Below are 26859 nucleotides of genomic sequence, written 5' to 3'. Positions count from 1 at the left end.
TTTTGACGTGCTTGCAGAAGTTTTTATTGGTAGATTTTACCTCCTTGGCAACTTTCTCTTCCAGTTCTCTCTTGGCCTGCCTTGTTCATATTTCAGATCTAATTTACCATTACTTATTCTCTTTCCCGTTTTATTCATTAGGCCCTGCTTTCTGTTTCTGATATGATGCATTTTGGGCTTCAGAGGCCTCTTTCATGATGACTCTGACTCATCAGACCTGCAGTGTCTAACAGCCTGAAAAACATAAGAACATAAGATCTGCCTCTTTGGGCCAGACCCAAGGTCCATCGAGCCCAGCATCCTGTCTCCGACAGTGGCTAGTCTGGGTCACAAATACCAGGCAGATCCACAAAAGTGAAAATCTATTTCTTGTTGTTCACTCCCAGGGATAAATGATGGCTTTCCTAAGTCTACCTGGCTGGTCCATGTTTTATGGACCTCAGTAAATTTTCCAAACTTCTTTTAAACCCTACTATGCTGGTTGCCTTTACTATGTCTTCTAGCTTGATGGTGTGCTAAGTTAAAAAATATTTCCGTGACTTGTTTTAAATCTGCTGGCTGTTCGTTTCATGTAGGGTTTTCTTGTTTCTGTATTATTGGAAAGGGTAAATAACCGCCTTTTATATACCCATTCCATCCCACTCATGATTTTATAAACTTCAATCATAATCCTTCTCGGCTATCTCTTCTCCAGGCTGAAGAGCCCTGTCCTGTTCAGCCTTTCTTCATAGGAGAGCTGTTCCATCCTCTTTATAATTTTTGTTACCTTTCTTTGTACCTTTTCTGGTTCTATTACATCTTTCTTGAGATGGCGTGACAAAAAATGCACACACAATACGCAAAGTGCAATTGCACAAAGTCATTATTTGATTCTCTTTTTTTATTCTCAATTCCTTTTTGGATCATTCCTAACATTCTGTTTGCTTTTATGACCACCACTGCTGCCACACACTGATCTGAGGATTTCAGGATATCATTCACATCTGGAACCCAGCATCGTATACCTGTAGTTGGGACTATTTCCCTATGTGCATCATTTTGCAGTTTTCCACGTTAAATTCCATCTGTTATTCAGATTCCCAGTCCCCCAGTCTTACAAGGTCCTTTTGTAGTTTCCCATAATCTGCTGCTGTTTTAACAACTTCGAATAATTTTGTGTATCTGCAAATTTAATCACCTCACTTGTTATTCCCTTTTGCAGATCATTTATGAATATGTTAAACAGCACAGGTCCCAGTACAGATTCTTATGGCACTCCACTAATGACCTTTCTCCATTTGGAAAACTGATCATTTAGTCCTGCTCTCTGTTTCCTTTCTTTAACCAGTTATAGACACCCAATTTAGGTGGATTTAGACACAGGTAACATAGGCAATTGCCTAGGGCGCCAAATTTTGAAGTTGCCAAAGAGGAATACAGCTGTGTTAAGGAGGAGCCTGCTCCAGCAACCATTTCAAAAGGGCACTGCTATGGCACAGTGAGACTCTGGAGGGGAGTGGAGGTAGAGGGCCTTCACCCACTGTCTGATCTCCAGGGTCTCCCACCCCTCTCGCTCCAGTTTTGCCTGTGGGCTCCCAAATCTGGCCCTGAGAACACCTCCTCCTGTCCCATGGCTTTTTAATTTTTAAGCAGTCTCTCAGATTTTATCAGATGACTTCTGAAAATGTAAACAAACTTTATCAATAGGCCACCTTTATTTACCCCTCAGGATACTCCCATTGTTATATTCTTACTTATCACACATGGCATTTTTATCCATAAGGGTTCTATAGAGCATTTAGTCTCCTGCAGAACTGTTATCCGGCCTGACTCTATCATTTACATTTAGCACCATATTTCCACTAATCTGATCTTCCTACCATCTGAATATAATTTTCACCCTGATATCACAGGGTCCCATTGGTTATTCTCTTTTCACCATCTCTCTGAATTGTCTGTTATGTCTTTATCCTCCATAAAATGTCATACATTCTGACTCTACAGTCTTATTTTTCATATTTCTAGCATTCACATGCAGGCATTTTAAAGTACGTTTATTTGTATTTCTAATTTTATTTGTATTTTCAACTTGCCTATTAGCGGATGATTCGGGCAGTTTGGAGCCATTCATATCTTTAAGCTCTCTATTTAAACCCTTCTGGGCATATTCTAACTTCCCTGATTTTTGCCAGTATCCTTTGAAGATAGCTCTCGCCAAATCACGCACTTTTGAGCGGCCTTCCGCTTTCCCCGATGATCGAGTTTTAAAAACTGCTCTCTCTCTCTTCTCTTTAAATGTTTGCACCAGCCGCCAGGTTTCTACCCTGATGGAGGTGGAGGATATCCCATTGGAAGAGGCTCCCCCTGCCCCAGGGCCCTGAGACTCTGGAGTACATCCTGCCTCTTGGGGGGGCCTCTGGACCGCCCAAATTCGAGGTTTTCAGCAGGGAAAGCCATGCGCGCGCTCCTGCAGGAAGCCCCCGTTTCCTATCGCCGAGGTTAAGACGCGCGACCTGAGCAGCAAACAGCAGAGGGCGCCAGCGAGCCTCTCACGTGCCGGAGCCGCTCCTCCCGCCGAAGGAGGAAAAAAAGTTCAGAAGGCGGCGAGGCGGCTTCTGCCGCGGAGCCGAGCAGATGTGATCGCGAGCCTTCCCGCCCGCGGAGGGGGCGTCCTGGCAGCTGCTCTTGATGCCTTTCCGGCGGCCTCGGCACTTCCCTCTCACCTGCTCCTGGGCGCTGGCCCGCCGCAGGGAGCCGGCAGCGGGAGGCAGTGACTTTTAGACCGGGGCACGGCGGGACAGCGGCTCCCGGGGAAGCTTCCTCCCCCCCCCCCCCTTCCGATCCCGGATCTCTGCTCGCCGGCGGCTTTTCCGTTTTGCATTGCCTTTTTTTTGCTTCCTTCCTCTGAACTTTTCTGTGGTCGGCTGGGTCGGGGCACCATGGCCTTCACCTTCGCCGCCTTTTGCTACATGCTCTCCCTGGTCCTGTGTGCGGCTCTCATCTTCTTTGCTATCTGGCATGTGAGTATCCCGCATCTGGCGAGGGAGGGAGGGCCGGAACAGGGCAACTTTAAGCATTTGCTAGCCTGAAAAGATCTCCAAAATCTACTCCTGCTACTTTGTTTGTCTCTTAACTAATTCGCTTTTATTTCTGGAGATGTCTGACCCAGATCCTGGAAACTCAGCGCTAAAGCTTGCTCCTTTCACCCCTAACTCCTCCTGGCTTGGAGGGCCAGGGCAGGTGGAGGACACCTCTGGCCGCCCCCCTTGCCGGTGCCTCCCAGCTCCAGAGTAATCTGTGGCAGTATTACGAAGGAGCTAAACCAGACCTGTAGAGGGCTGAATGTGAACATCTTCTTTCAGTGATAATTATGGAGAGAAACACAAGAATTGCAACTGGGGAGGGGGTGGGGGCTAATGGCTTTCTGTGCTGAGAATGAAAACGTGTTCCAAAGGGGCAGGGCTGGATTTTGGCACAGGCAGGTGCCCAGGTGGCCAAAAACTGGCCCTGCCCTGCCCTGCCACTCTTTAATTTCTGGGGGTGAAATCTCCCCCAGCCCTCCTAATTCTGCCTGTGGGCACCATGGTCTTAAATCGGACCCCGCAAAAGGGAGCTGTCACCATGAGGCTTGCATGTGTGTCGGTGTCTGTGCATGAGACCTGCGGTCAGCTGTGCAGGGAAGTGAGAGAAGCGCTTGATCTTTGCTTTGTGTCCCATGGCCACGGAAGGAGACTTTTAGAGATCACTCTATCAACTGCTACAAAATTGCTTATTTTCTGCAAAGCCTATGATCAACAGAGCAGGAACATCGGTTTTACGCTCAAAACCGAAGCAAAACGTTATAGAGCCAGAGGCATGAAGGCTGGCCAAGTTTTTACTTTTTTTTTTTTTTTTCCTTCCAGAAAATAAGGAACTCAAATTGAGGCTCATTAAATTAATCAAGAGTTTCCTTTAACTCTTCCGTCCCCCACCCAAGATATCCAGAAATTTTGCCCAGAGCCTGCAGGAGCTCTGCATACTTCAGAAGTAGGTAACTTGGAAAATAAATTATAAAATCATTTGGATAGGATGAGTGATGCTGCTGCTGCTGGAAATGGCTATCGTGGGATAGGAAAAGCCAATAAAACCTAATTAAAGCAATTTACTCCAGCATTCAGCAGCCTTGTAGCCTTCTTTTTTCATGGGCAGGTGATTGCTAGCCTTGGGACAAAGGAGGTTTAATACAAAGAAAACTCGGTGAGAAAAACAGTGGCATGTGCTTGAGAAACTAGGGCAGACAATGCGTGATCACAGTGAGCTAGAAAATCTAAGTTCATCTAACAGACTTAAGACAGAGTTTGAGGTACGGCTGGGCGTGGGGTGGAGTAGGCAGTAAAAAAAAAAATTGGAATGCAGCTGGCATGTACGTATGCAGCGTATAATGTGCATATAAGTGAGATCCATAAGGATCATATCTATATATAATTTTTTAGGAGTTCAGTGGCTTGCAGAGGAGGGCCACATCTGTTGCTGTGGAGGTAGCATTCATGGGCCCCTGGGAGTCCCGGTCATTGCATAGTGGGGACATCTAGTGGCCAGATTTGAGGTCCACATTGGCTGGGTGCCGGGGGGGGAGCTGCTTGTTTGTGGCCCCTGGCTCAGGAGTGTCACTGGGATGACTGGGCTGAGTTGAAAGAGGCGATAGGGGGAGATGGTGCATGTAGTTGTCAAGGCTTATGGCGCCATAGAAGCTGTTTCTGACTGAACTGGATGTGGGAGGAAAATGCTGTACTTAAAACAAACAAAAAATGTGACCAACTATTATATAAACTCCCTCCAGGTAGCATTAAATAATTACTTGCATGTGTTTATTTGGTTTCATCATTTTAAGCCCTTCCCTGAAATAAGAGTGCAGAGGTTGGCCAGAGATGTTCTGGGCCATCTGCTGGGATTAACAGCACACAGTTAGCTGCTCTCACAGATGTCAATGGTATCAGAAAGGTCAGTGTCCTAAAGAAAACACCTGGAGACTGAGGAAGAAATCTAATACGCTTAAAAATAATTTATTTTTTTTTTTGTTTAGAACAATCTGGCAATCCCACCTTCAGGGATTTATAGCTGGACTCTGGAGTGGTGCATCCCCATCAGAATTTAACATGTTTCAAAGTGAAATACTGGTTGCATATAGCAAAAAGACATTTATATGTTGCTTTCTTCTGGTTTATCTACTGGTTGCTTAATGAAGGTTTTTATGTAACATTATTAAGTGCATCCATTAATAAATATGTATATTAGAAATGGGCCAAAAGAAGTGTGATTTAGTCTTATGAAAGGATCAGAAATCTTGCTGTTTTCTCCCTACTTTCTAATAGAATTTACCTGCTAGAAACTCTTCAGGTTATGGGGGTGTGGGGCGTGAGGCTTTGGATAATTAGTTTTGGGTTTGTCGTATGCACCTGTACACACACACAAATATACTGGGATGGAGTTAATACAGGATGACCTGTTGCCAGGAAAACCGGGAGCCAGATGAGGTCCAAATACAGTCTAGACACTGATACTGTAGACTGGAAGATAATTTAATTTAAGAATGATTTGGTAAACCCACTTCATATGGCATACAGGTGCATATTCTAAACAAAATTCAAGATGATATCATAAACTAAGTATTATATACAAGGGTTAAAGATAATGACCAACATATTGGCAGTATTACAATGGATTGTTAATATGCACCACCTGATCTTCCATTGAAATGGCAGGATCGCTCAAGGGCTAGGCTCGGGGATTCCCTGCTCTCCGTGATCATGTGTAACTCCAAAACAAAATGCTGGAACACTAGTTGAGCCTGTCTTGTTTATCAGGAGGGAGATGTTCATTTAAATCCCAAACTGATGGTGCACCACAAGCTGTTTAAATCTTGTCTTCTGCAATTTTATCATCCAACATCAAGCTGTTGCTCACGTAAGTGGAGATCTCACTAAACCGTGAACGAATGCAACCGCATGATGATGATCACAAAAAGATGGTTTGCTCCAGGCCTCAGTAAGCGATCTCCTCCCTTGAGTTTACAAATGCTCTGCAGATCTTCAGAGGGAGAGTTGTGTTAGTTTGATGTAGCCAGTTAGTGTATAAGGTGCCACCCGCCTCTTGTCACACGTGCTCTACAGCGAGCTGGGGCCTCTAAGGCTGCATGCTGGAGAAGGATATCTTGCCTGTTCCAAAACTCTCCAGAGAGTGACCTTACTGCAGTTGCAGCATGCTCTGGGAAAACAAATTGACAAAATAACAATCTCAGAAGGGGTACTGGAGTACCATTTCAATGAGTTACCTATGGAAAATGTTTTCAGTTCAGTTTCGAAGTTTGGTTTGCATCAGACGTTCCTTCATGTCATTTTTTGTTTCTTTCATTTTCATTAAAGTCAACGGGGGAGGGGGGGTGGAACAATGCAGCATATTTTTTTACTCTAATTTTGGGGTTTTCCGGCCAAGTTTTGTGAACAGTGCTGGCAGGAATCGGCAGTAGACACAGCATTCCAAGACGCCAAGCGTGGCCCAAACGCCCCACAGCAGCAGAAGAAGTACAAAGGGTGCCAACAGAGGCAGGAACACCCTGAGAAATAGAGGGGTATGACGGTAAATGGTGGTATGTACCCCCCCCTCCCTCCCGAGGCATGCTTGCTGGCTAAGAACTCTGTGCAGCAGTCACACACCGAAGATTGACTGTTTCACACGGAAAAAGCAAGTTTCCCCATCACAGTCAGCCACTCGCCACTCTGCACACGTGGCTAAAGACCATCAGTCTCCCTCTCTGCATGTTTCTTACAGACCCTGGCACAGGCTTCCTGCCTGCCTGCTGTAGAAGAGACGTGCAGTCTTACTCTGCTGATACCCTCGGACAGAGAGATTACAGCTTTTCCTGCTGCTAGCAACCCAGCTGCGACACAGGGCCAGTGACTGTGAGAGTGCACCTTTCTTTCTCCTCTAAATGTAACGCTCTTTGACAAAAATCATCTTTTCTTTAACTCCAGAACTTTGAACCAAAGAGCTTTAAAATCTGACCCCTCTCTCTCTTTCTCTCTCTCTCTGAGATCCAACACAGGAAATACTGAGAGCAAAAATCATTACCTGCTGCTCAAAGGGCTCTTGGTTTCCATTTTACCTTAAAAAAAAAAAAAAAAAAAAAGAGGAAGTCAAGTCATAAAGTTGCCAGCTGCAATTTATTTTATTTAAAAACCTTCTAGCCTGCTACCTCTTATACATAGTTCAGCGCAGATAACACTAAAATATACATATTAAACAGTTCTATCATTTTAATGTATTTTATGTTCATTGTATATGATTAAACTACATCTCATTTAAGGTATATGCTTTTTGAAAGAGAAACGTTTTTACTTCTTTCCTGAATTTTTGTCAAATCTTTCTCTAATTATAATACCTTAGGGAGAGAGTTCCACAATAGTGGAGCTGCATCTGTTACTGCCCGCTTCTGTATAAAGTCGGATTTACACTCCGAGATCGAGGGGATCATCAGTAGACCCACCCCCTCAGATCGTAATGGACGTCCGGGGCTTATACCACTGGAATCCATCTTTTAATGAACAGGAATTCCCTGAATATAATAACTTGTAATAGGCTGGATGAAAAAGTGATGAAACATGATTGGTTCTGCTCCTTCCTTGTTCCAGCCCCTACTAGCTCTGCTCACCACCCTCCCTCCCCAATAGACTTTAATGGGACTGAACTAAATGAGCCAGAAAGGGTTTGGATTTGTATGAGGACTGTGCCTATTCAGTTCAGATGACCTGAACCAAACCAAAAATTGACTTGATCAGATTTCATATTCACATCATCCGAATGCACATCTCTATATAAAACAGTTAACTTATAACAGCAATAAAAAAAACCCCAAAACTATACCTGCAACAGATGTGGCATGCAGAAAAGGAGGAACAGAGAAAAGCAGGAAGCCAGAGCACTTCTAAATATTTTTTTTTTTGGATGAAACTGCTCGTGGTGTTCCTGGAAAATAACTGAATCACCACAGTGGTCCCCCAAACTGTGAAAACAGAGGTAAAGAATCCGGTCCACACTGTCCTAAACGGGGGATCTTCATCAGGGCCGTGAAGCAAATGACAGCACTGGAAATCATTCCAGAAAGGGTGGAGGGGATGGAGTTCAGACTGGATCTTTTGGCCATGAGATGGGTTATTTGAAAAGACAAACTGCAGGCCAAGTTGATTGTCAGACTTTTCTATGTCCACTAGAGAGAGTGGGTGGAAAATGAAGACATGTGGTAACACCATATGTCTTAGACAAGATGGACAACTTCATACTTTAATACTCCTTAAATTTATGTTAAGAACTTCAGGCAAAAATTAATTTCTGCAGTGAAAAGATTAACACCTCCTATGGTGAGATGAGGTTCTCAAATCTACTTGCACTTGGGTGATGAGAATAGAGAGCTCAGTGCGGCTTGGCTCTCTCTCTCTCTACTTATACACACTAAGGGAAGTGCGCATTTGTTTTTGTAATTGCAGCAGTGCACACTTCCATGCAGCCCTCTTTCCTCTTCTCCCTCTCCTGACGTTCCTCTCTCCTCTCATATTCTCTTCATCACTACCTCCCTACCCCCTTCCTGCTGCAGCCTTTTTTTAGTCCTCCAAGATGGAAGCTGCCTCCTTTTCCCAGGGCCCCTTTCTAATTGGGAAGAAAGGAGAATGAGAGGGTAGCAGTGGGTGGGAGGAGGGAAGGAAGAAAGTGAGAGGGTCGTAGGGGTGGGTGAAGTGTGTGTAAAAACTTCAGGATGTGGAGTGAAGGGAAGAGAATAACAGGTCTGTAGGCAGAAGGGGGGGGGAGTGGGAAGGCAGTGGGAGCAGGGATGAAGCTAGGGAGGGGGAAGAGGAGAGTGAGAAGGCTTCAAGGTGTTGGGAGAGAGGAGAGTGGGAGGGCTGAAGGGGGATGAGGAGAGTGAGAGGCTGCAAGAGTTTGGGATGGGAGAAGTAAATATCAAGGTAATGACAAGACTGAATATACTGCATCCAAAATAGAGCAGCACTGGTTTATCTAAGAGGTCAAGTAATCCTAGTCAATAGAAGTCCCAAGAAAGATCAAGTCATACCTGAGCGTTGAGCCTCTCTTGGTGTGTGGTGCCTAGAGGTGATGATGCTACTAAACACTTTTGCATTGTGCAAGCTTTGGAAAGAATCTGACTAATAATAAAAGCAGATTTACACCACGAAGGGGGAGAAAGGGGCAAACTGGCTTTCCTTTTCTTTCCAGGACTTGCCATGATGTGCATTGACAACATCCCTTTACCTCTGAGCACTACAGACAAAACGGAAGCACCAAAAAGGGGTCAAATAAAAAAAAAAAAAGACCTTGGGTTGGCATTCAGTAACTTTGAGAAATGTAGAGCCATAAGCAAATGTACATATACCTCATTTAATGTATCTGCATCCACAGCCAAGGCTGCAGAAGCATTGCTAGTGTAACGTGCACCTTGCTGTCCATCATGGAACTGGCAGAGTTTCTCAAGGGGTAGGCTTTGGGTGTACTTTCCTTACTAGTCCCTCTGCTCTCGTGCGCCTCCAAAAATAAAATACTGGTTTCAATCCAATTGAGTCCAACCATCTCGTTTATTTTTGTGCACACATTTAACACAGCTCACAGAGATTCCAGTTAGGAGGTAGTTTGTTACAGTTCAATCAAACCCCAAAACCACCAGTGTATAAAAAGATATGAATTCAGTCTGTTGCAATGTTCTCATCCAACATCAGGCATATTGCTCATTTAATCTGAGGTCTCGCTAAACAGTACAACCCCATCATCCTCACAAAATGATGGTTTGCTCCATGTCCCAGCAAGAGGAGTCTGATTCACTTTGTTGCATAGTTCTCCCTGGAGCTTATGAATGCTCTACAGGTAGCTGGGTCCTCTAAGGCAGTGGTCCCCAACCCTGTCCTGGGGGCCCTCCAGCCAGTTGGGATTTCAGGATACCCACAATGAATATGCATGAGAGAAAATTTGCATGTTATGGAGGCACAAGCTAAAAACATTTGCACCATTGTTGTAAGGTGCTGGGGATGTGTGTCAGTGGCATCACTAGACTGGAGGACATTCGATATAGCAAAGGAACTCCAGGCCAGTTGCAACCATCAAATAAAAGTACCACTACAATTATTTAAGAGCATCAATCAATAATATTTTTCTGTATGGGAGTGAAGTCTGAGAACTACATAGGAAAGGACATAATCTCAATATAAAACCTGTACCTTACCTTCCACAGTACCATGCTTTCACAGAAAGCAGAACTAGGACACACATCCCCGCATACACACACAGGCTCTCTCATTCACTAGCTGTCTCACATACACAGACTCTCCCTCACACGTACACATGCTTTCTCACACATCAGGATGACTCCCTGATGACAGCTGGATGGGAATGTAGAATAAATATTTAATATTTAAAAAATGTGATGTCCAATTATTGTGTGAAGCATGGAGTTTGTGTAAACAGAGTTGGGAAGTGCTACGAATGACAGATCTGTGCCCTGCCAGCCTGGACACCAGGGGATTCTCATTTCCAGAACTTCAGCTTTAATCAGCTTAGTTTGGCATCATCCCTGACCTTAGGGAGTCATAACTGGCCCTTGCCACTGGAAAAAGCCATGACCCTTGCAACTCAAAACTATATAAAAGAATTGTATGCACAGGATTATACTGGAACTGGCTGCACTGTGCCCAGTGTGTGAGTTAACAGAGAACCTTTTTTTTCCTAGTGTACTTGTCCATTAACCTTCCAAAGGTGAAATATATGTTTACTTCCTTGGACAATGGGCAGACAAAGACTGTAACCAAAGGGTGTCTCTTAAACCATGTCCCAGCCACTCCTGCATCAAAAATCAAATTGTCCTTTGAATGGTTTCTGAACTGTACATTCAGGTGGAAGGCAGAATTCCACAAATTGTGCCTTGGGACAGATTATAGGGGCCAGGCCGTGGTGAGAAAAGTTGAGAGGTTGAGTAAAAGTCAAGGGAGTGAGCTGGTGTTGGTTTAAGAATGGGAATTTCTATGCTCAGCTAAGAGCATAAGAAGTTGCCATGGTGGGTCAGACCGAGGGTCCATCAAGTCCAGCATCCTGTTTGCAGCAGTGGCCAATCCAGGCTACAAGTATCTGGCATGTACCCAAAACATTAAGCAGATATACTTAAACATTTAAACAGAAGTGGAAGAGAACCAGGAAGGGGGACAATTGGACAGACTGGATTGGTCAATTGGTCTTTATCTGCCGTCATCTACTGTTACTGTGCAACTTAGCCCAGTGCTCGAATTTGAAACACTCCACCTATTGGTGACTGGAGAATTGTGAAGGCACTTGTGGGCTATCTGAGGGGGACAAGTATTCTTCTAGTGCAGGGGTGGCCAGCTCCAGTCCAGGCCTGATTTTCCCGAATATCCACAGGGGTAGATCTTAAAAAAGTACGCTGGATTTTATAAAATCTGGGGTCGGCGCGCGCAAGGGGGTGCACATTTGTGTAACCTGCGCGCGCCGAGCCCAGCGCGCGCTGCCTGTTCCCTCCGAGGCCGCTCCGATTTCGGAGCGGCCTCGGAGGGAACTTTCCTTCGCCCCCCCCGGCCCTATCTAACCCCCCCCTACCTTTGTTGGCAAAGTTACGCCTGCCGGCCGGCAGCCCCACTCCATGTTCCGGTCCCGGGGGCTGGTCCGGAGGCCTCGACCACGCCCCCGGGCCCGCCCCCGAAACGCCACATCGTTTCGGGAACGCCCCCGACATGCCCCCTCCCCACCCATTTTCCAAAGCCCCGGGACTTACTCGCGCCGGCGGCCTATGCAAAATAGGCGCACGAGGGCCCTGCGCGCGTAAATCCGCCCCACAATGAATATGCATGAGTGAGAGATTTGCACTCAGTGGAGGCAGTGCCTGCAGATCTCTCTTGGGCATATTCATTGTGGAAATCCTGAAAACTAGGTCTGTTTGTGGCTCTTGAGGACCAGCGTTGGCCACCCCGTTCTTTAACTTGTAAAAAGTAGTGCAGCTGCTGTGTTCGTTCACTTGAATGCCGAGAAATAAAGATCAACAAACCAAAAAATGTAAGCCGATACCTTTTTATTGGACTAATTTAATATATTTCTGGACTAGCTTATGGGAGTTAACAGAATGAGTAGATCAGAGTAAGGATATTGGCAGATTGAACTATAACTTAACACTTAAAAAAAATGTGCTTTATGACAGCGGAACTAGGTTTTCATATTTCTTGTCTTGTAAAGAGCAGTGGGAGATGGAGTTTGTTTTATTAACATACACAAACTTACCTGCTGTATCCAACTAAATGAGACAGAGAAGGCAAGGAGGTGTCAAGAGGAAGTTATAGAATAATACTTTGTTAGCAGATCTGAAAGTCGGCTGAGTTAATATGCTTCCTGCAGGTGAATAGCACTACTTTGTAGGGTCATTTATAAATGAATTGTGCTCTCAAAAAAAATATGTCAAGGGTACAGTAAAAGGAGAGTGCGTCCTAGCTCTGCTCTCTGGGATCAAGGCTTCCAGAGCTATCCCCCTACTAGGACTGACAGGGTCAGAGGACGCACCGTACTGCACAGGCAAATAATAAGTGCACATCTCTTCGCCCCTCCCCAGAATACCCATTCTCTGCCCTGTTGTAAATCTCTGAGCTGCGTGCGCAGACCGATATGTGCGTGCATCTCAGATCTTCGAAAATAAGGTGGGTGCATGTAAACCCGATTTGTGCGCGCATCCCCTAATAGATGAGCACACTGGGCTTTTAAAAATCACCGTTATGTGCGTACATTTGCCCACATTGGGTCGGATTTTCAAAACGTTACGCACGTAAATGGACTTACGCGGGCCGGGCCTATTTTAAAAAGTGGACGGGGCAGGGTCCGAGGCTCCTGGCGCAGCGACCATTTGCCGCTGTGCCGGGGGATCGCGCCTGCCCAAGGCAGACGCAACAGGGTAGGACAATTTTTTTGGGGGGGGGCGGGGGTTAGCTTAGGGCTGGGGGGCAGGGGAATTAGGGGAAGGGAAGGTGGGGGGTAGGGAACGGGGGAAGACAGCGTGTCTGAGCCGACGCACACATTTGGAAAGGGACATGTTGCTAAAAAGCTAAACCAACTGTACAAGTGCAATCCCGACATGTTGTGGTTGATGCATTATAAGGATTATTTTTTCCTTTTGCAGATAATTGCCTTCGATGAATTAAGGACAGACTTCAAGAGCCCAATCGATCAATGCAATCCAGCTCACGCGGTAAGTAAATTGTATACAGTATATCTGAATTAACCTTCTTATTTTAGGGTTATACCTGATAACTTGGTTTATCAAGTCTCTTACCAAGTGACCACGATTAAGCAATTATTATTATTTTTTAAAACACATTTTTCTGCTTTCTTTTCGAAAGTAAAAAAGAGTGCACGGGCTACCCGGTCTTGATGACCTGGAGAAGGATTGGGCAGACTGTTGGACTGATTGGTAAAACTGGTTAATATCCTCGATTGTGTGCAGGTTTTAAAATTGTCCAGCTTACACGTGTAAATCAGTACTTGCGGAAGTAAGTCCCAGTTTGCTTTCATGTGTAAAATTTAAAATAGGTGGGTAAATTATGCCCGTTCAGTCCATTGATGCATGTGATTTCAATGCAGTGCATGTATTCGGGCATAAGCCTATGTGTGCACGTATGTTGCATGGTAGAATTAAGTGCATTTTATAAAAAGTGCCTATGATATAAAATACTATAGTAAGTATGTGTATGGCCACATACGAGCGTATGTGCTGCCGCGTGCAGTTGTACGTGGGAAAACTGCTTGAAGGGCCATTTGTCTGCAGAGGCTGGAGCTTCATGACTCCATTCATGGTGGTTTTTAAGAAGCAGATATAGCTGTATTAAGCCCCCCCATGGAAAACTGCTAAAAATACAGCTGGGATATTCCCCCATATGTTCCTGATTCTTGAATAAAACAGTACTGGCCTTGAATCTGTCTGGAAACCATTCTAAAGTTATCCAGATAAGTTTATCTGCTAACTGTCTGGCTATATCGCCGAATTGTCAGCGCTCCACTGAATATCTGTAACAATTTAGCTGGCTAACTTCAGCGAGATAAATTGTCCATTCACCATTGTGCTGAATATTGGCGTCATGTTTTGTGGAATTCTATGATTTATGTTCAATGATAAGGTTTTGAATTTTGGCCGAGCCTGTGATCCTTGAATTGACCGAAGAGGTTTTGTGAAGCTCGGTGGGAATTTCACTGAATTCCCACCTTGTCTCATGGGCCCATGAGGGTTTGGGGATAAGCAGAGGGGATTAGCAGAGACGTGAGGGTAAACCTGGAGAGTTCACGTGGAGATTGTGGCATTGCAACAGGAAGGGAAAAGGAGTAATCTAAATATAATTTATTATCCCTCGCCTATCTCAGCGCAAAACCATTCATACAGGTGAATTTTCAAAGGAGTTCCGCATGTAAATGTAACCTACTGTCGTAGCAATTTTCAAAAGTTATTTACCCACAAAAGTGCACTTAACACAGATCAACCCTCTGGACAATTCAATGGCATATACTGTAGCAATTTTCAACGGCCCACTTACACGGGTAAAGTGCATTTACACGTGTAAAACCCAGTTTTAAACAAGTAAATGCTTTTGAAAATCAGGCCCTAAGTGAGTGATACAATCACGTAAACATAATTAAAGTACAAATAAAACCAAAATGATTTAAAACAGTTAAAATGAAACATAAATTATGCGAATGCCTGCTCAAACAGGTGGTTTCAAATCTTTTTGAAAAAGCTTCAGATCGGTAACAGCTCTGTGTTCATTGTTGCCTTCATAGTTTGCTTCTGTGCTCAGTCTGACCACAGCAACACAGAAAACTTGTAAACACAGGTGGCTATTTTAGTGAATTTTACTGTTGGATAAAGTTAAGCACTTCATTTGCATAACAATGTAGTGAGTTTCTGATTATCATGGAAGGCCTGATCTTATTACAACTGTCAGTGCCTTCATTATTGTCATTTATTGATTTGCTGTCTGTAGATTTTTTTTTCTGCCTCTTATGAGAGTGCGTTTGAATTGGGGGGGGGTTTTCTGTGCGGAGAGAGGTACTTAGCTTGTGGCTGGAGATCCACCTGTAGCTCTTTGAGACTCTTAATGCAATGCCTTGATGAGATTGAATTTTGAAAACCCCACAGAAAAATTAATAGCTATTCCTTAAATGTAATGGTTGATACCCAGCAGAATGTATTGTGGCTAAGTATTCAAGAATTTCTTTAATTTTTAAATTTGATAACCCGCATTAAACCTAAAAGAAGGGAAAATAAAAAAAAACAACCAATATATCATAAAATAAAGCATGAAGCAAAAAACTAACAAGCCCCCATCCATGAAACCACACCTTAATCTAAAATAAAATGACAGCATAATTAAAAAATACAAACACAAATCAATGTTAACATTACATCAAAACTCAGAACAACTTGCAGAACCACAATCTCATGCTGATTCCGAAATCTCCGATGAAACCAAAGTGCACCCCAATCATAATTGCAAGCCATGCTTTTAGCTTATTATGAAAGCTCAAGTAATTTTTAGTAGGAATTTGCATTCGTTGTTTTTTTAGCCCATTCGTTTTTGGCCTGTGTGCACGTTCGCATGTGGGTGTCTGCCCGAACGTGCATGTACCATCAGTTTTGTGCTCATACCTTCTGATTGCGAGATACATGCACACGGACCGAAACGAATGACTAAGAAAACCCAATGAATGCACATCCCTAATTTTCAATTGTGCAGATGTCCAAAGGGGCACAATTTCACAAATCTGGAGCTAAACAGGAAAAGGGCTTGTAAGTGGCAGTCTCAATGTTCTAGCTGGCTCATCCCTCTTCAGCAAGTCAACTGAATACGTCCGTGCACCTAATCTCATTACACAGCCAAAGCTGAATGCCCTTGCTATAGAGTAGCGGATCCCAACCTGTGCTATTGACCCCTCAGCCCGTCGGGTTTTCGGGTTATCCATAATGAACATGCATGAGATAAATTAGTGCAAACTGGTCTCCAAAGTATGCAAATTAATCTCATGCATATTCATTGTGGATATCCTGAAAACCCGACTGGCTGTGGGGTCAATAGGACAAATTTGGGAACCCCTGTCAAAGAGCGCACTGTGATCTAACCTTCCTTTCTCTTCCACAGCGAGAGCGGCTGAGAAACATTGAGAGGATCTGCTTTCTTCTGAGAAAAGTAGGTGGAACTTACTTAAGAAGGTTTGATGGCTACTCCCGACACTTGCAGGGAATCGGATACTAGTCCCAGAGAGGGACTTGGGTCCAGGAGCTTCAGCCATCTTCTTGTGTTTGCAAAATGCAGCGCTGCCGAATGCAGCGGTTTAGCAACTGTGGAACGATAAAACAGGCAGGGCCAACAAGACCGGACTTTATATCCTTGGTGCTATCAGCTTTGCAGTATGCATGGCAAAAAGAATGAGGCTGTGAAACAGTCCATGTAGTCTCGAAAAAAGCACATCCTGCACACCTCTAATGCTTAGACTTGGGGAAAATTGTATTAAATCGTTAATTTACTGCCCTGCCAGCACCAAGAGAGAAACAAGACCTCCCACATGACATTAGTGTGGAATGTTGTCAGGGTGGTTTTGTCCCCCTCCTGCTTCTCTGGCAGTATTTTCACAATCCTGTTAACATTTTCCAGTTTTCACTTCTGTCGGGGGAACTGGGTGGGTGACTGGGTGGCACAGTTTTTCCTGTATTTAGCCATAGTGGTTTTTCCGAGTAGTCTACTTATTCTTACCTGGTTTTTGGTCCAGCAGTTTCTTCCAGATCCTTTGGGCTTCCAGCTCAGTCAGAACCAGCGATGGTGCCACCAGCCTTCATTCACAACCAATGTTTTTTCTCCCATTTTCTCCCCCTCCGAACTCAACCAACCATCGCAATGAAGGGTCCCTTAGCCAGGGACCACAAAACTGCAGTGCCCTTCCAGAACCTGGCTAACATGGACCCTAATTCTGGCCACGAAGTGTTGCTGTTGAGCAAAAGCTGAGAATCCCTCTCCTAGGGGCTGTGAGGGCTGCCTCTGCAGCGTCCCCAGCTGACCTGGGAATCAATCCCAGGTCCCTCTTCCTGGCAGCATTTGCCACTCGAGCCATTGGGTTGACCCTACATGTTCTTGCCTGCTCATACCATCAGCGGATACAGGGGCAATGCATCAGTAACAGTGACAGAGCACTCCGGAGAAGGCGGAGCATGATAGAGAAATGTCTGTTTTCAGTCTGAAGCCTACTGTAAGTTATTGTGTTATTTTGGTAGGACTTATCCATGCACCATGGAGCCTTGTTGAATGTTATCCCTTGCACAAGAAATATATTCCTTCAGTGAGCACGTATCTCAAAAGGTTCCATTGTATTGTGAAACGGGCACACCGATAGTTATGTGTTGAGCAGATCCTTTCCTTAGAGATATCCGTTTCTGATTCTTTTGTTTACTTTGATGTGGACAGACTTCTGAACAGTAGTTTTTGGGGTTTTTTCAGTTATTCCATTTTTTCTTCCCTGCTGCTCATTACTGGACCATCCAGTTCTGGTAGCCCAGTCCAAAGCCCATGAGCCTTTCGGTTACAGCTAGCCTGACTTCAATACCTCCTCCTCCCCCACCACTACCGCCTCCCTATTATGTTCCTCCTCTCTCTGCTGACCTGGCCATCGCAGAGATGGTTCTTGGCTGAGAGGCTCACTCCATGCCGGCTGGTATGTGCTGCTGCTGCTGCTGCGTGACAGGCAAGCATCCCTCTTTGCTGGTCCAAGGAGCAAGAGCAAGAGCCAGGGGATCGGTGTTACTTCTGAAGAATATTTGGATCAGAGGTTGGCCAATCCAGGAGGCTCTCCCGTGGTGTCCTCTGCCGTTCTGGAGCTCCCTGCGGCAACGTTTGCCAGCCTTCTTCAGTCATGCTCTCAGACTGCTGCGTTCTGGTGCTGCAGCAGCCTGGCTGCACCCAACCTCTGTACCCCCTAACTTCCAAAAGGTGAAATAAGTAACTCCACTCCACATGATCAAATGCCTTCTCAGCATCAAAGCTAACTCTTAAGGAAGGAATCCCATTTCTTTTGCTCATTTCCCTTGCTGCGATCACATTCCGTACATTTCTCGAAGCAAACCTCCTACGCGCAAATTCCACCAACGCCAGCCCTTCACCAAAAGCGTCACCTCAGAATTAATCAATGAAATTGGATGGTAAGACCCAGCAGAGTATGATCTTTCCCTGGTTTAGGGATAACCTTGATCAGTGTTGGAGTTCAAAGGGAACTGAGGATCAAAGTAAGATGTAAGCGGCCCCACCAGTTTATCTGCTATTAATTTAAGGAATCCTGCAGTATACCTGTCAGGCCCCGGCACCTTACAAGTTTTGGCTCTAAGGATTCCTCCTACTATCTCCCCTCTAGAAAATGGTGCATTTAATTTCTCCAAGCGTCCCAGACCAATGCTAGGCAGTTTTGCCCAATCTTAAAACCTGTGGCACCGCTCCAAATCCACCCCTCCATTATCTTAAGAATGTCTTTGCTAGAATTACAAAGATGAGCTTCTCGGTTTCTTAGTGCCACTATACGCTTAGGTCCAGAAGTGCACCTGATCAAGTTAGCCATCAGTTTACCTGTGTTTACAATATAAGATGTATGTGAATTCCTGTTCGGAGTTAAGTGTCACCTATTTATCTATTTATTTGTTTTTATATACCGACATTCATTGGAGTATATCACATCGGTTTACATTATAACTATTGGCATAGTAAGACTAAGGTGTCTTATTATTTATACATTGGAACATGACATAAGTCTAAGATGACTTGAAATTAATACATTGAACTATAAGCATTATAACTTGAGACTAAGGTGTCTTATTATTGATACATAGTAAGTTTGAAACATCGAAACATTATAACTTGATAAATTTGATTGCAGAAGTGGGCAGGGGATAGGGGTGGGGGGGGGGGGCAAGGGGAGAGGGTTAGGGGGGCAAGGGAGGAAGGATTAGATGGATCTGCTATGGGGCGGGGGGAGGTAGATTAGTTGGTAGGCTTTTTGGAATAACCAGGTTTTAAGGGGGTTTTTTGAATGATTGGGTAGAGGGTTCCAGTCTTAGTTGGGTGGGCAGCTCATTCCAGAAGGAGGGGCCTGCTACCGAAATGGTGCGTTCTCTGGTTGTGGTGAGGTGAGCTAGTTTTGTGTGAGGGATGGAAAGCAGGCCTGTGTTTTGGGACTGCAGATTTCTCTGGGAGTCATGATGGTGGAGGGTGTCTTTTTAACCATTCAAGTTTTTTATTGTTGATGGTTTTGGGCAAGAGGGTTATTATTTTAGAAACGCAGAATTGTGTGTGGTTGCCTCCCTTGACCTAACACCATCTCCGAGCCTGCCTGCTTTATCTGCGGTTAAAAATGCATGTATTGTAGATCCCCCATACATACTTTTTGTTGGGGGATGGGGGTGGGGGTGATTTTCAGACAACCAGTCTACTTATTTATTTATTAAAGGTGTTATGTTCTACAATTTCCTGCACAAAGCGTTCAGACCTGGTTAAATAGCCTTTGAAAGTAGCCCGCATTATATATATATATATATATATATATATATATATATTTATATGACTAGCTTTCAAGAGCTTTGCTCCCTTCATCAGGCCAGTGACGATGTGGGGTTCACGGCTCTCCAAAACTATTCACAAATGTATTTGGTTAAGTCAGTAAAAAGGTCTCACCTACAAATTGTCTGCTGACCTTTACTTCTACGCATCCAAGTGGCCTGACATGACAACCTCACTACTTTAGTCATTGTTTTCAGGAAACCGGGGAGGCATCAAGTTTCAGTTGCAAAGCTGTTGCATAAAAGAGGCAAAAGAAATAAGAGCTCCTAGAAAATAATCTCTTTACTTGTTTAGATTACCTTATGCGACAAATAATCTTCTACTGTAATTCCTTATTTTTTAAGAACATAAGAACATGCCATACTGGGTCAGACCAAGGGTCCATCAAGCCCAGCATCCTGTTTCCAACAGTGGCCAATCCAGGCCACAATAACCTGGCAAGTACCCAAAAACTAAGTCTATTCCATGTTACTGTTGCTAGTAATAGCAGTGGCTATTTTCTAAGTCAACTTAATTAATAGCAGGTAATGGACTTCTCCTCCAAGAACTTACCCAAACCTTTTTTAAACCCAGCTACACTAACTACACTAACCACATCCTCTGGCAACAAATTCCAGAGTTTAATTGTGCGTTGAGTGAAAAAGAACTTTCTCCGATTAGTTTTAGATGTGCCCCATGCTAATTTCATGGAGTGCCCCCTAGTCTTTCTATTATCTGAAAGAGTAAATAACCGATTCACATCTACCCGTTCTAGACCTCTCATGATATTAAACACCTCTATCATATCCTCCCTCAGCCGTCTCTTCTCCAAGCTGAAAAGTCCTAACCTCTTTAGTCTTTCCTCATAGGGGAGCTGTTCCATCCCCTTTATCATTTTGGTCGCCCTTCTCTGTACCTTCTCCATCGCAATTATATCTTTTTTGAGATGCGGCGACCAGAACTGTACATAGTATTCAAGGTGCGATCTCACCATGGAGCGATACAGAGGCATTATGACATTTTCCGTTTTATTTACCATTCCCTTTCTAATAATTCCCAACATTCTGTTTGCTTTTTTGACTGCCGCAGCACACTGCACCGACGATTTCAATGTGTTATCCACTATGACACCTAGATCTTTCTTGAGTGGTACCTCCTAATATGGAACCTATCATTTTGTAACTACAGCAAGGGTTATTTTTCCCTATATGTAATCACTTTGCACTTATCCCTTTAAATTTCATCTGCCATTTAGATGCCCAATTTTCCAGTCTCATAAGGTCTTCCTACAATTTATCACAATCTGCTTGTGATTTAACTACTCTGAATAATTTTGTATCATCTGCAAATTTGATTACCTCACTCATCATATTCCTTTCCAGATCATTTATAAATATATTGAAAAGCATGGATCCCAATACAGATCCCTGAGGCACTCCACTGCCCACTCCCCTTAAATTAGTGTCAGTACCTTGTTAGTCCATTTGATCACACAGAAACAAAGGCTAACAAATAAAAACTAAAAAATATATATCAGGTGATCAGGTTCTGAGTTACTAGTAAGTATATCTTTATGAAACGGGTTTTTCATGATGTATAGTAAGTAGGTCGTTGATGAGCTCGCTAGCAGTCAAAATGGCCGTCTCCTTGTCAGTTGCAGTGTATGTTGACGCATTGCATGTTGCTATACTATTCCACAGTCCTGCATAATCTGTAGATAGTTCTCTTTTCCAGTTAATTTATTAGGTTTTCATTACATCTCTCTGTGGTGCTGCATAGAACAATATTGTAAGTTTGTTTTTTTTTTCTTTAAAAGGCAGTTGATATTTAAGAGAGCTCTACTGCTCTAATTTAGTTCTTATTTTTTATTTGCCTGTGTTATATTTAGCCCAAGCTCTCTCTCTCTCTCTCTCTCTATGTGCTGGTTCTGTCTCTTCACTTTTCCGTATGACCCCTGCAGACCATACTGTCAGTTTCTTTCTCCATCAAGCTGCTACTGTCATTTAATGCCTGTTGGGGATTGAACTGTCACCAGTATTTTGACTTCTCATTGCATGTATCTGCCTGGTTTTCAAAGTCATAACGATAAAAGACAGCATGTAAAAAAAAAACATAATAAAATTTTAGAAGCTGGTTACTTTCACCATCTTGTTTTTGGCAGCTAAACTGCCTCCAAACTGAGGTTCATTGCAGCATTCTCCGATCCTTTATAATGCATGAGAGGCCTCAGATGTCTTTTGGACATTCCTTCAAGCTGTAATGCTTAGCTGTTAAGCAAAATAAGCAAGTGAAGACGGTTTAGAACTGTAAGTGCTATCTGCAAAAGTTAAACACACCAGAAGCAGGGCCCTTAAAATGCCATTATAACTTCAAAATGCTGAAGCCCAGCCAAATATTTTGGTCGGTGGTTAAAGAAGGAGAATAAAGGCAGGAGCCCCATTAGCAAACAGAGGGTTGCCGCCATGACTTGACATGCCCTTTGTGCTGATCTTCTGTTCAAGTTATGGGTGGGGGTCAGTGTGGAGTCACAGGAAGTTAGGGCACTTGTAACCTTTTAAATGTGGTTGATATAAACAGGTCACCCACCTGACTTGTTTCAGGGAGTCATTAAGGCAATCTTTGGAAAATGCTTGCCACATTTCTTTGTGACAGTGAGTTTATGAGCCTGTTTTACATTTTAAATATATATAATATATCTCAAGCCATCACATTTGGTAAATATATGTTCCTTTTTCATAACGATAAAAATGCTTCACGTTTATGAATTTTTTTTTTTGCTTTCTAGAAATTAAAAATGTTTTAGTCATAATTGAGATAACTAGAGATCTATAAAAGCAATATAATCATGTTGCGATGTAATGAGCAGGATTGTTACAGGAAATCTCTTAACTAGCATCCCCAATGTCACTGGAAAGCGTAGGTTATTGAAGAATAATTTAGGAACAGAGTGCTGCCAGATTCCCTTTTTAATTGTCCTAAGGGAGGGATGTAAAATAAAATAAAAAAATCCCTGAAGTTGTCTATTTCAGGGCTGTAAGCATAAAAACAGCTAAATGGGTTTACAGTACAATATTGAATGAAGTTGTGTCTTTTGCAGCTTTATTTGTGCTTGATACTAGGGTTGGACATTTGGCTGCCGTACAGTTTGAATGCTCATTTTGGATTAATCCATTCTGTTTCATATGTAGTGTGTGTCATTTTTCTGAAATGGCTTCGGCCAGGCTCGCAACAGTATCAAAACCATGAAAAGCGCTATTAATTTAAATGTAAGCATCTGTTTGCCAGTCTGTCGGAGGAGCTGTCCAGACGGTGGTGCTGAATAGCGGTGACACGCTCCTCTCGAGCTGTGAATAGCTGTACACTTGCAGCCATGCAATTATTCATCATACAGCAAACCTCTGAGAACATCTCTATCACCCTTTGCTGCCCTAGAAACATGCTTTAATAAACTGAGTTTTATTGATCATTCTTTAATAAAGATTTCTTCCAGTCACCTTCCCTTTTAGGTCATTTCATGCATTAATGCCAAATAAAGCAAAAGATCATTACTTCCAATCAGCTAAAGTTTCCTGTAGTCTTTGTTATCCCTTTTTTTTTTTTTTTAAGGCCATGGTTTTGATGCTGGTGGGTTTGAATTTTTACATTCTGGGCCACTTTGCATTTTGTTTCCCAATCAGCTAAGGTTTCCTGTATTCTTTGATATCCCTTTTTTTTTTTAAGGCCATGGTTTTAATTTTTACATTCTGGGCCACTTCGTTTTTTGTTTTTTGGGGTTTTTTTTTCAATATCCAACGCAAAGGTTAGGTCTTGGGCAGCAATTTGTCAGCTATTAATTACAAAAAAAAAAAAAAAAGTCATCAGCTCCCATTCCACCTTGCAAGTAACCTGAAACAAATGGAAGTTTGAGCTGAGCCTTGGTCAGCTTGACGTTTGCCAAGTCCAGTTGCGATGGCTCAAAAAATATCTGGATTGCCCTGGGACAGAGGCAGCGCAAGCATTCTGCACCATCACAAAGCCTTCCTCTCTGAGTTCAAACGAGGTTGATTTGACAACTGATCCAGCTTTCCCATTCATGCTTTAGAATCCTGAAGGTAGCTGTTTTTATTATTTGTTACTCTTTTGGATTTATGCATAGTGCTTCCAGTGTGTACAGTGTCCCGTATTTTATACTGATGATGGAGGAAGTCACAGAGACCATTGTTCCTTGCTGCAGCACTTCATCAAGCAATTCTGCTTATTTTATTATTTTTTTCACTTGGCAGCTTCCTCCTGCACCTTTGCACTTCCAGCTTATAGTTGAAACCAACTTCTGTCAGGTTATGTGTCTTTTTATTTGCAACTACCTGGAGTTTTCCCCCTATTTTATAATCCTGCCATAGGGTCTTCATGCCACTGTCATTGGTGCTGTCTTCCCCCTCTCACTGTGCCTTGGGATGTTCATTCCACTATCGGTGCTGCTTTGTTGGTCTTTTAGTGAATTGGGCTGTTCATGCCACTGTTGTTTGTTGTTGCTGCCCTTTGCCTCTCTTTTGATTCCTTGGGGTCAGGGGTGGTTCTATGATGAGGCAGGGTGAGGCGGCCGCTTCAGGCGGCAAACTTTTGAAATGGTAAAAAACTGCCCCCCCCCCACCCAAAAAAAAAAATCCTCTAGCGGCTTCCTCACCCTGCCGCCAAAACAGCAAAGGATCCGCGGGCCTCTGGTGGATAGTCCTGGGAGAATTCTGCTTAGAATTCCACCCCCCCTTGCAACCAAGGTTGCCTCCATCTTTGCCATTTTCTGTGCAGAATCCTGTGCAGAAAATGGCAAGGACGGAGGAGACCACGGCATGCTGTAAGTGGAGCTCGTCCTGCTCTCGGTGAAGATGAATGCTCCAGTGAGAGTGTGTGTGTGTGTGAGAGAGAGAGAGATTGCGAGCCTGGGGAGGTGAGAGAGCATGTATTGGGGGAGGGTGGGCGGGCCGTCTCATGCCTCGCCTCAGGCAGCAGATTGCCTTGAGCCGCCCCTGCTTGGGGTGTTTGCCATTTCTGGTGCTGCTTTCAAGCTCTCACAATGCCTGGAGGTATTCATGCCAGTGTAGGTGTTGCTTTGCCCCTCTCATGCTGCCTTGGCGGTGATGGTGCCTCTGTATGGGCTGCTTTTCCTGTCACAGTGCTTTGGGCTAGAGATGTGCAGCCTTGAAAAATTCATTTCAGTTCATTCATTCCTTTCGTAGGTCACAGTCATTGGTCAGGTTCATCTCAAACGAAAACATTTTTTGTTTATATGTTTCATTTGTATTTTAATTTTAAATTGAAGTCAGTGAGGGAAGAAATAGGCCCCATTGACTTCTTTGTAAAAGGAAAAATGGCCCAGGTCTAGGCCTAGACCCAAATGTGGGTCCCAGCCCAAGGCAAGGTCCCATTGATGAGGCCTGGGCCTGGCCTAGGTAAGATCCCATCACGAGGGCTCAGGCCTAGACCCTTGCCCAACGCTGGGGCCTGGCTTGAGGCCTAGGTCCGGCCTGACACCGTGGTGCGGCCCAAAACCAGGTCCTATCACCCTGGATCCAGGCTTGACGCTGGGTCTTCGCCTGAGGTCAAGTCCCATCTTTGAGACCCAGACCATTGCCCATGCCCAATGCTGAGGTGCAGGCCTAAACCTGAGGTCAGGCACGGAAGCCCAGGACTAGGCTTTCTGGCAACTTCTTTCTTTTTCTTTCTCTAAAAAATGACATTGTCCACTCAAAGGACACATCTCAGTGAAGTCACTGCGGTGCCTTCCTCCTGAGCAGATGGCATTATATTATTTTACAGCCATTGATATGTATGGCAGTACATGAATATGGTGCTGACTTCTCGGGAGGAAAGCAACACAGTAACATCATTGAGGATCGTTGTTCCAGCAACAGGATGCGGTTTTGGCTGAGCCCCAATGTTAGTCTTGGGCATGGACCTAGGCTTAGGCCCAAGCCTTAGCAACAGGACCCAACCTCTGCTGGTCCTCGGTGTCAGGCCTGGACATGGGCCTCTCAGTGATGGCGCCAGTCTTGCCTGGGCCTAGGCTTCGAGCCCAGACCTTGGAGACATGACCTGGCTTTGGCCAGGTCTTGACTGGGTCCTGGCATTGGGCCTGGGCCTTCGCATGGGCCTAGGCAACAAGACCTGGCCTGGTGTCAAAACCTGGATCTGGGTCTAGACGATGGGACTCAGCCTCAGTGACAGGACCTATCCTCAGGCAGGGCCTTGTTGATGGGACTAGGCTGAGGCCTGGTCCCACTGAAGTCCCATTTTCATTTTTTGGGGAAAAAAAATGTGGTTTATTTCAGACCAAATGAAAACGGACTCATTTGCCACATTTTTCATTTTAATTTCAAATGAATGCATATCCCTACTTTGTGCTATTCAGTCCATTCTTGGTATCGCTTTACTCCACTCTTGGTGTCTCGGAATGATCTTTCCTCTGCTGCTGATGTCAGCTTGCAAGTTTCATTACACTTGAATAGCAAATTCAAATTTCAGAGCCAAAATAAGATGCATTGCTTTCCTCATTGACTTCAGTGGAAAATGAATGACCAAATGACATTAAAATACAAATAAATGTTATGGTCCCGAACAAAACGAACCCTTGAACCAAATAAATCAAATGAATAAACCGAACTGAACATTTTTTTCCGCACACATCCCTAAAGACTGAAGCAAAGAATTCATTTAGTTTTTCTGCTACAGCCTTGGCCTCTGTGAGTACATTTTGTACCTCTTAGTCATCTAGTGCTCCAATTGACTCACAGGCTTCTTACCTCGAATGTACTGGAAAAAGATTTTATGTTTTTTGCCACTATGGCAAGGTTCTTTTCAAACTATTTCTTAGCCTGCCTTATCAATGTTTCACACTGGATTGGTTTTAACTTGTGGGCACCCAAAGGTAACGGGGCTGACCTCCCCCACCCAACTGTCCCCTCTTCCGGTGTCTTCCTTCAGTTCACCTCAGAGGTGCCCCTGCTGTTCTTTATATGGGCATCAGCCCAACAATGGCAGCAACTTTGGGAGAGGAAATTCAGCACAGGGCCGAGCAGCCCTCATCTGCACCTCGCATGGGTTTCCATGGTAACAGGAAGCCTGTGCAGGAGGAAGGGAGGAGCCATCGCAGGACCTCTGAGCAGAGCCGTAGGCAGGCACCTATGGCCAAGTGAAAAAGTGCGCCCTCACCCTGAACACAACATACAACACCGCAGTCTTGGAGACTCTCTAACATGTAGGGGGC

At 44.2% G+C, this 26859-nt stretch overlaps 1 protein-coding gene across 1 annotated transcript in view; it reads left to right on the top strand.

The window, feature by feature from the left end:
* Positions 1-2523: 2523 nt before the first annotated feature.
* CNIH3 (cornichon family AMPA receptor auxiliary protein 3) overlaps positions 2524-26859 on the top strand; it is a 98463-nt gene continuing 74127 nt past the window's right edge. The window contains 3 exon segments of the mRNA XM_029593091.1: positions 2524-2999; positions 13181-13249; positions 16188-16235. Coding sequence (XP_029448951.1) covers positions 2919-2999; positions 13181-13249; positions 16188-16235 — 198 coding nt within the window. The 5' untranslated portion in view covers positions 2524-2918.

The sequence above is a fragment of the Rhinatrema bivittatum genome, chromosome 3 (assembly GCF_901001135.1).
Source record: "Rhinatrema bivittatum chromosome 3, aRhiBiv1.1, whole genome shotgun sequence".
In the NCBI taxonomy this organism is placed as follows: Eukaryota; Metazoa; Chordata; class Amphibia; order Gymnophiona; family Rhinatrematidae; genus Rhinatrema; species Rhinatrema bivittatum.
Note: the sequence above shows the minus strand (reverse complement) of the source record. Positions and strands in the feature narration are given on the sequence as shown.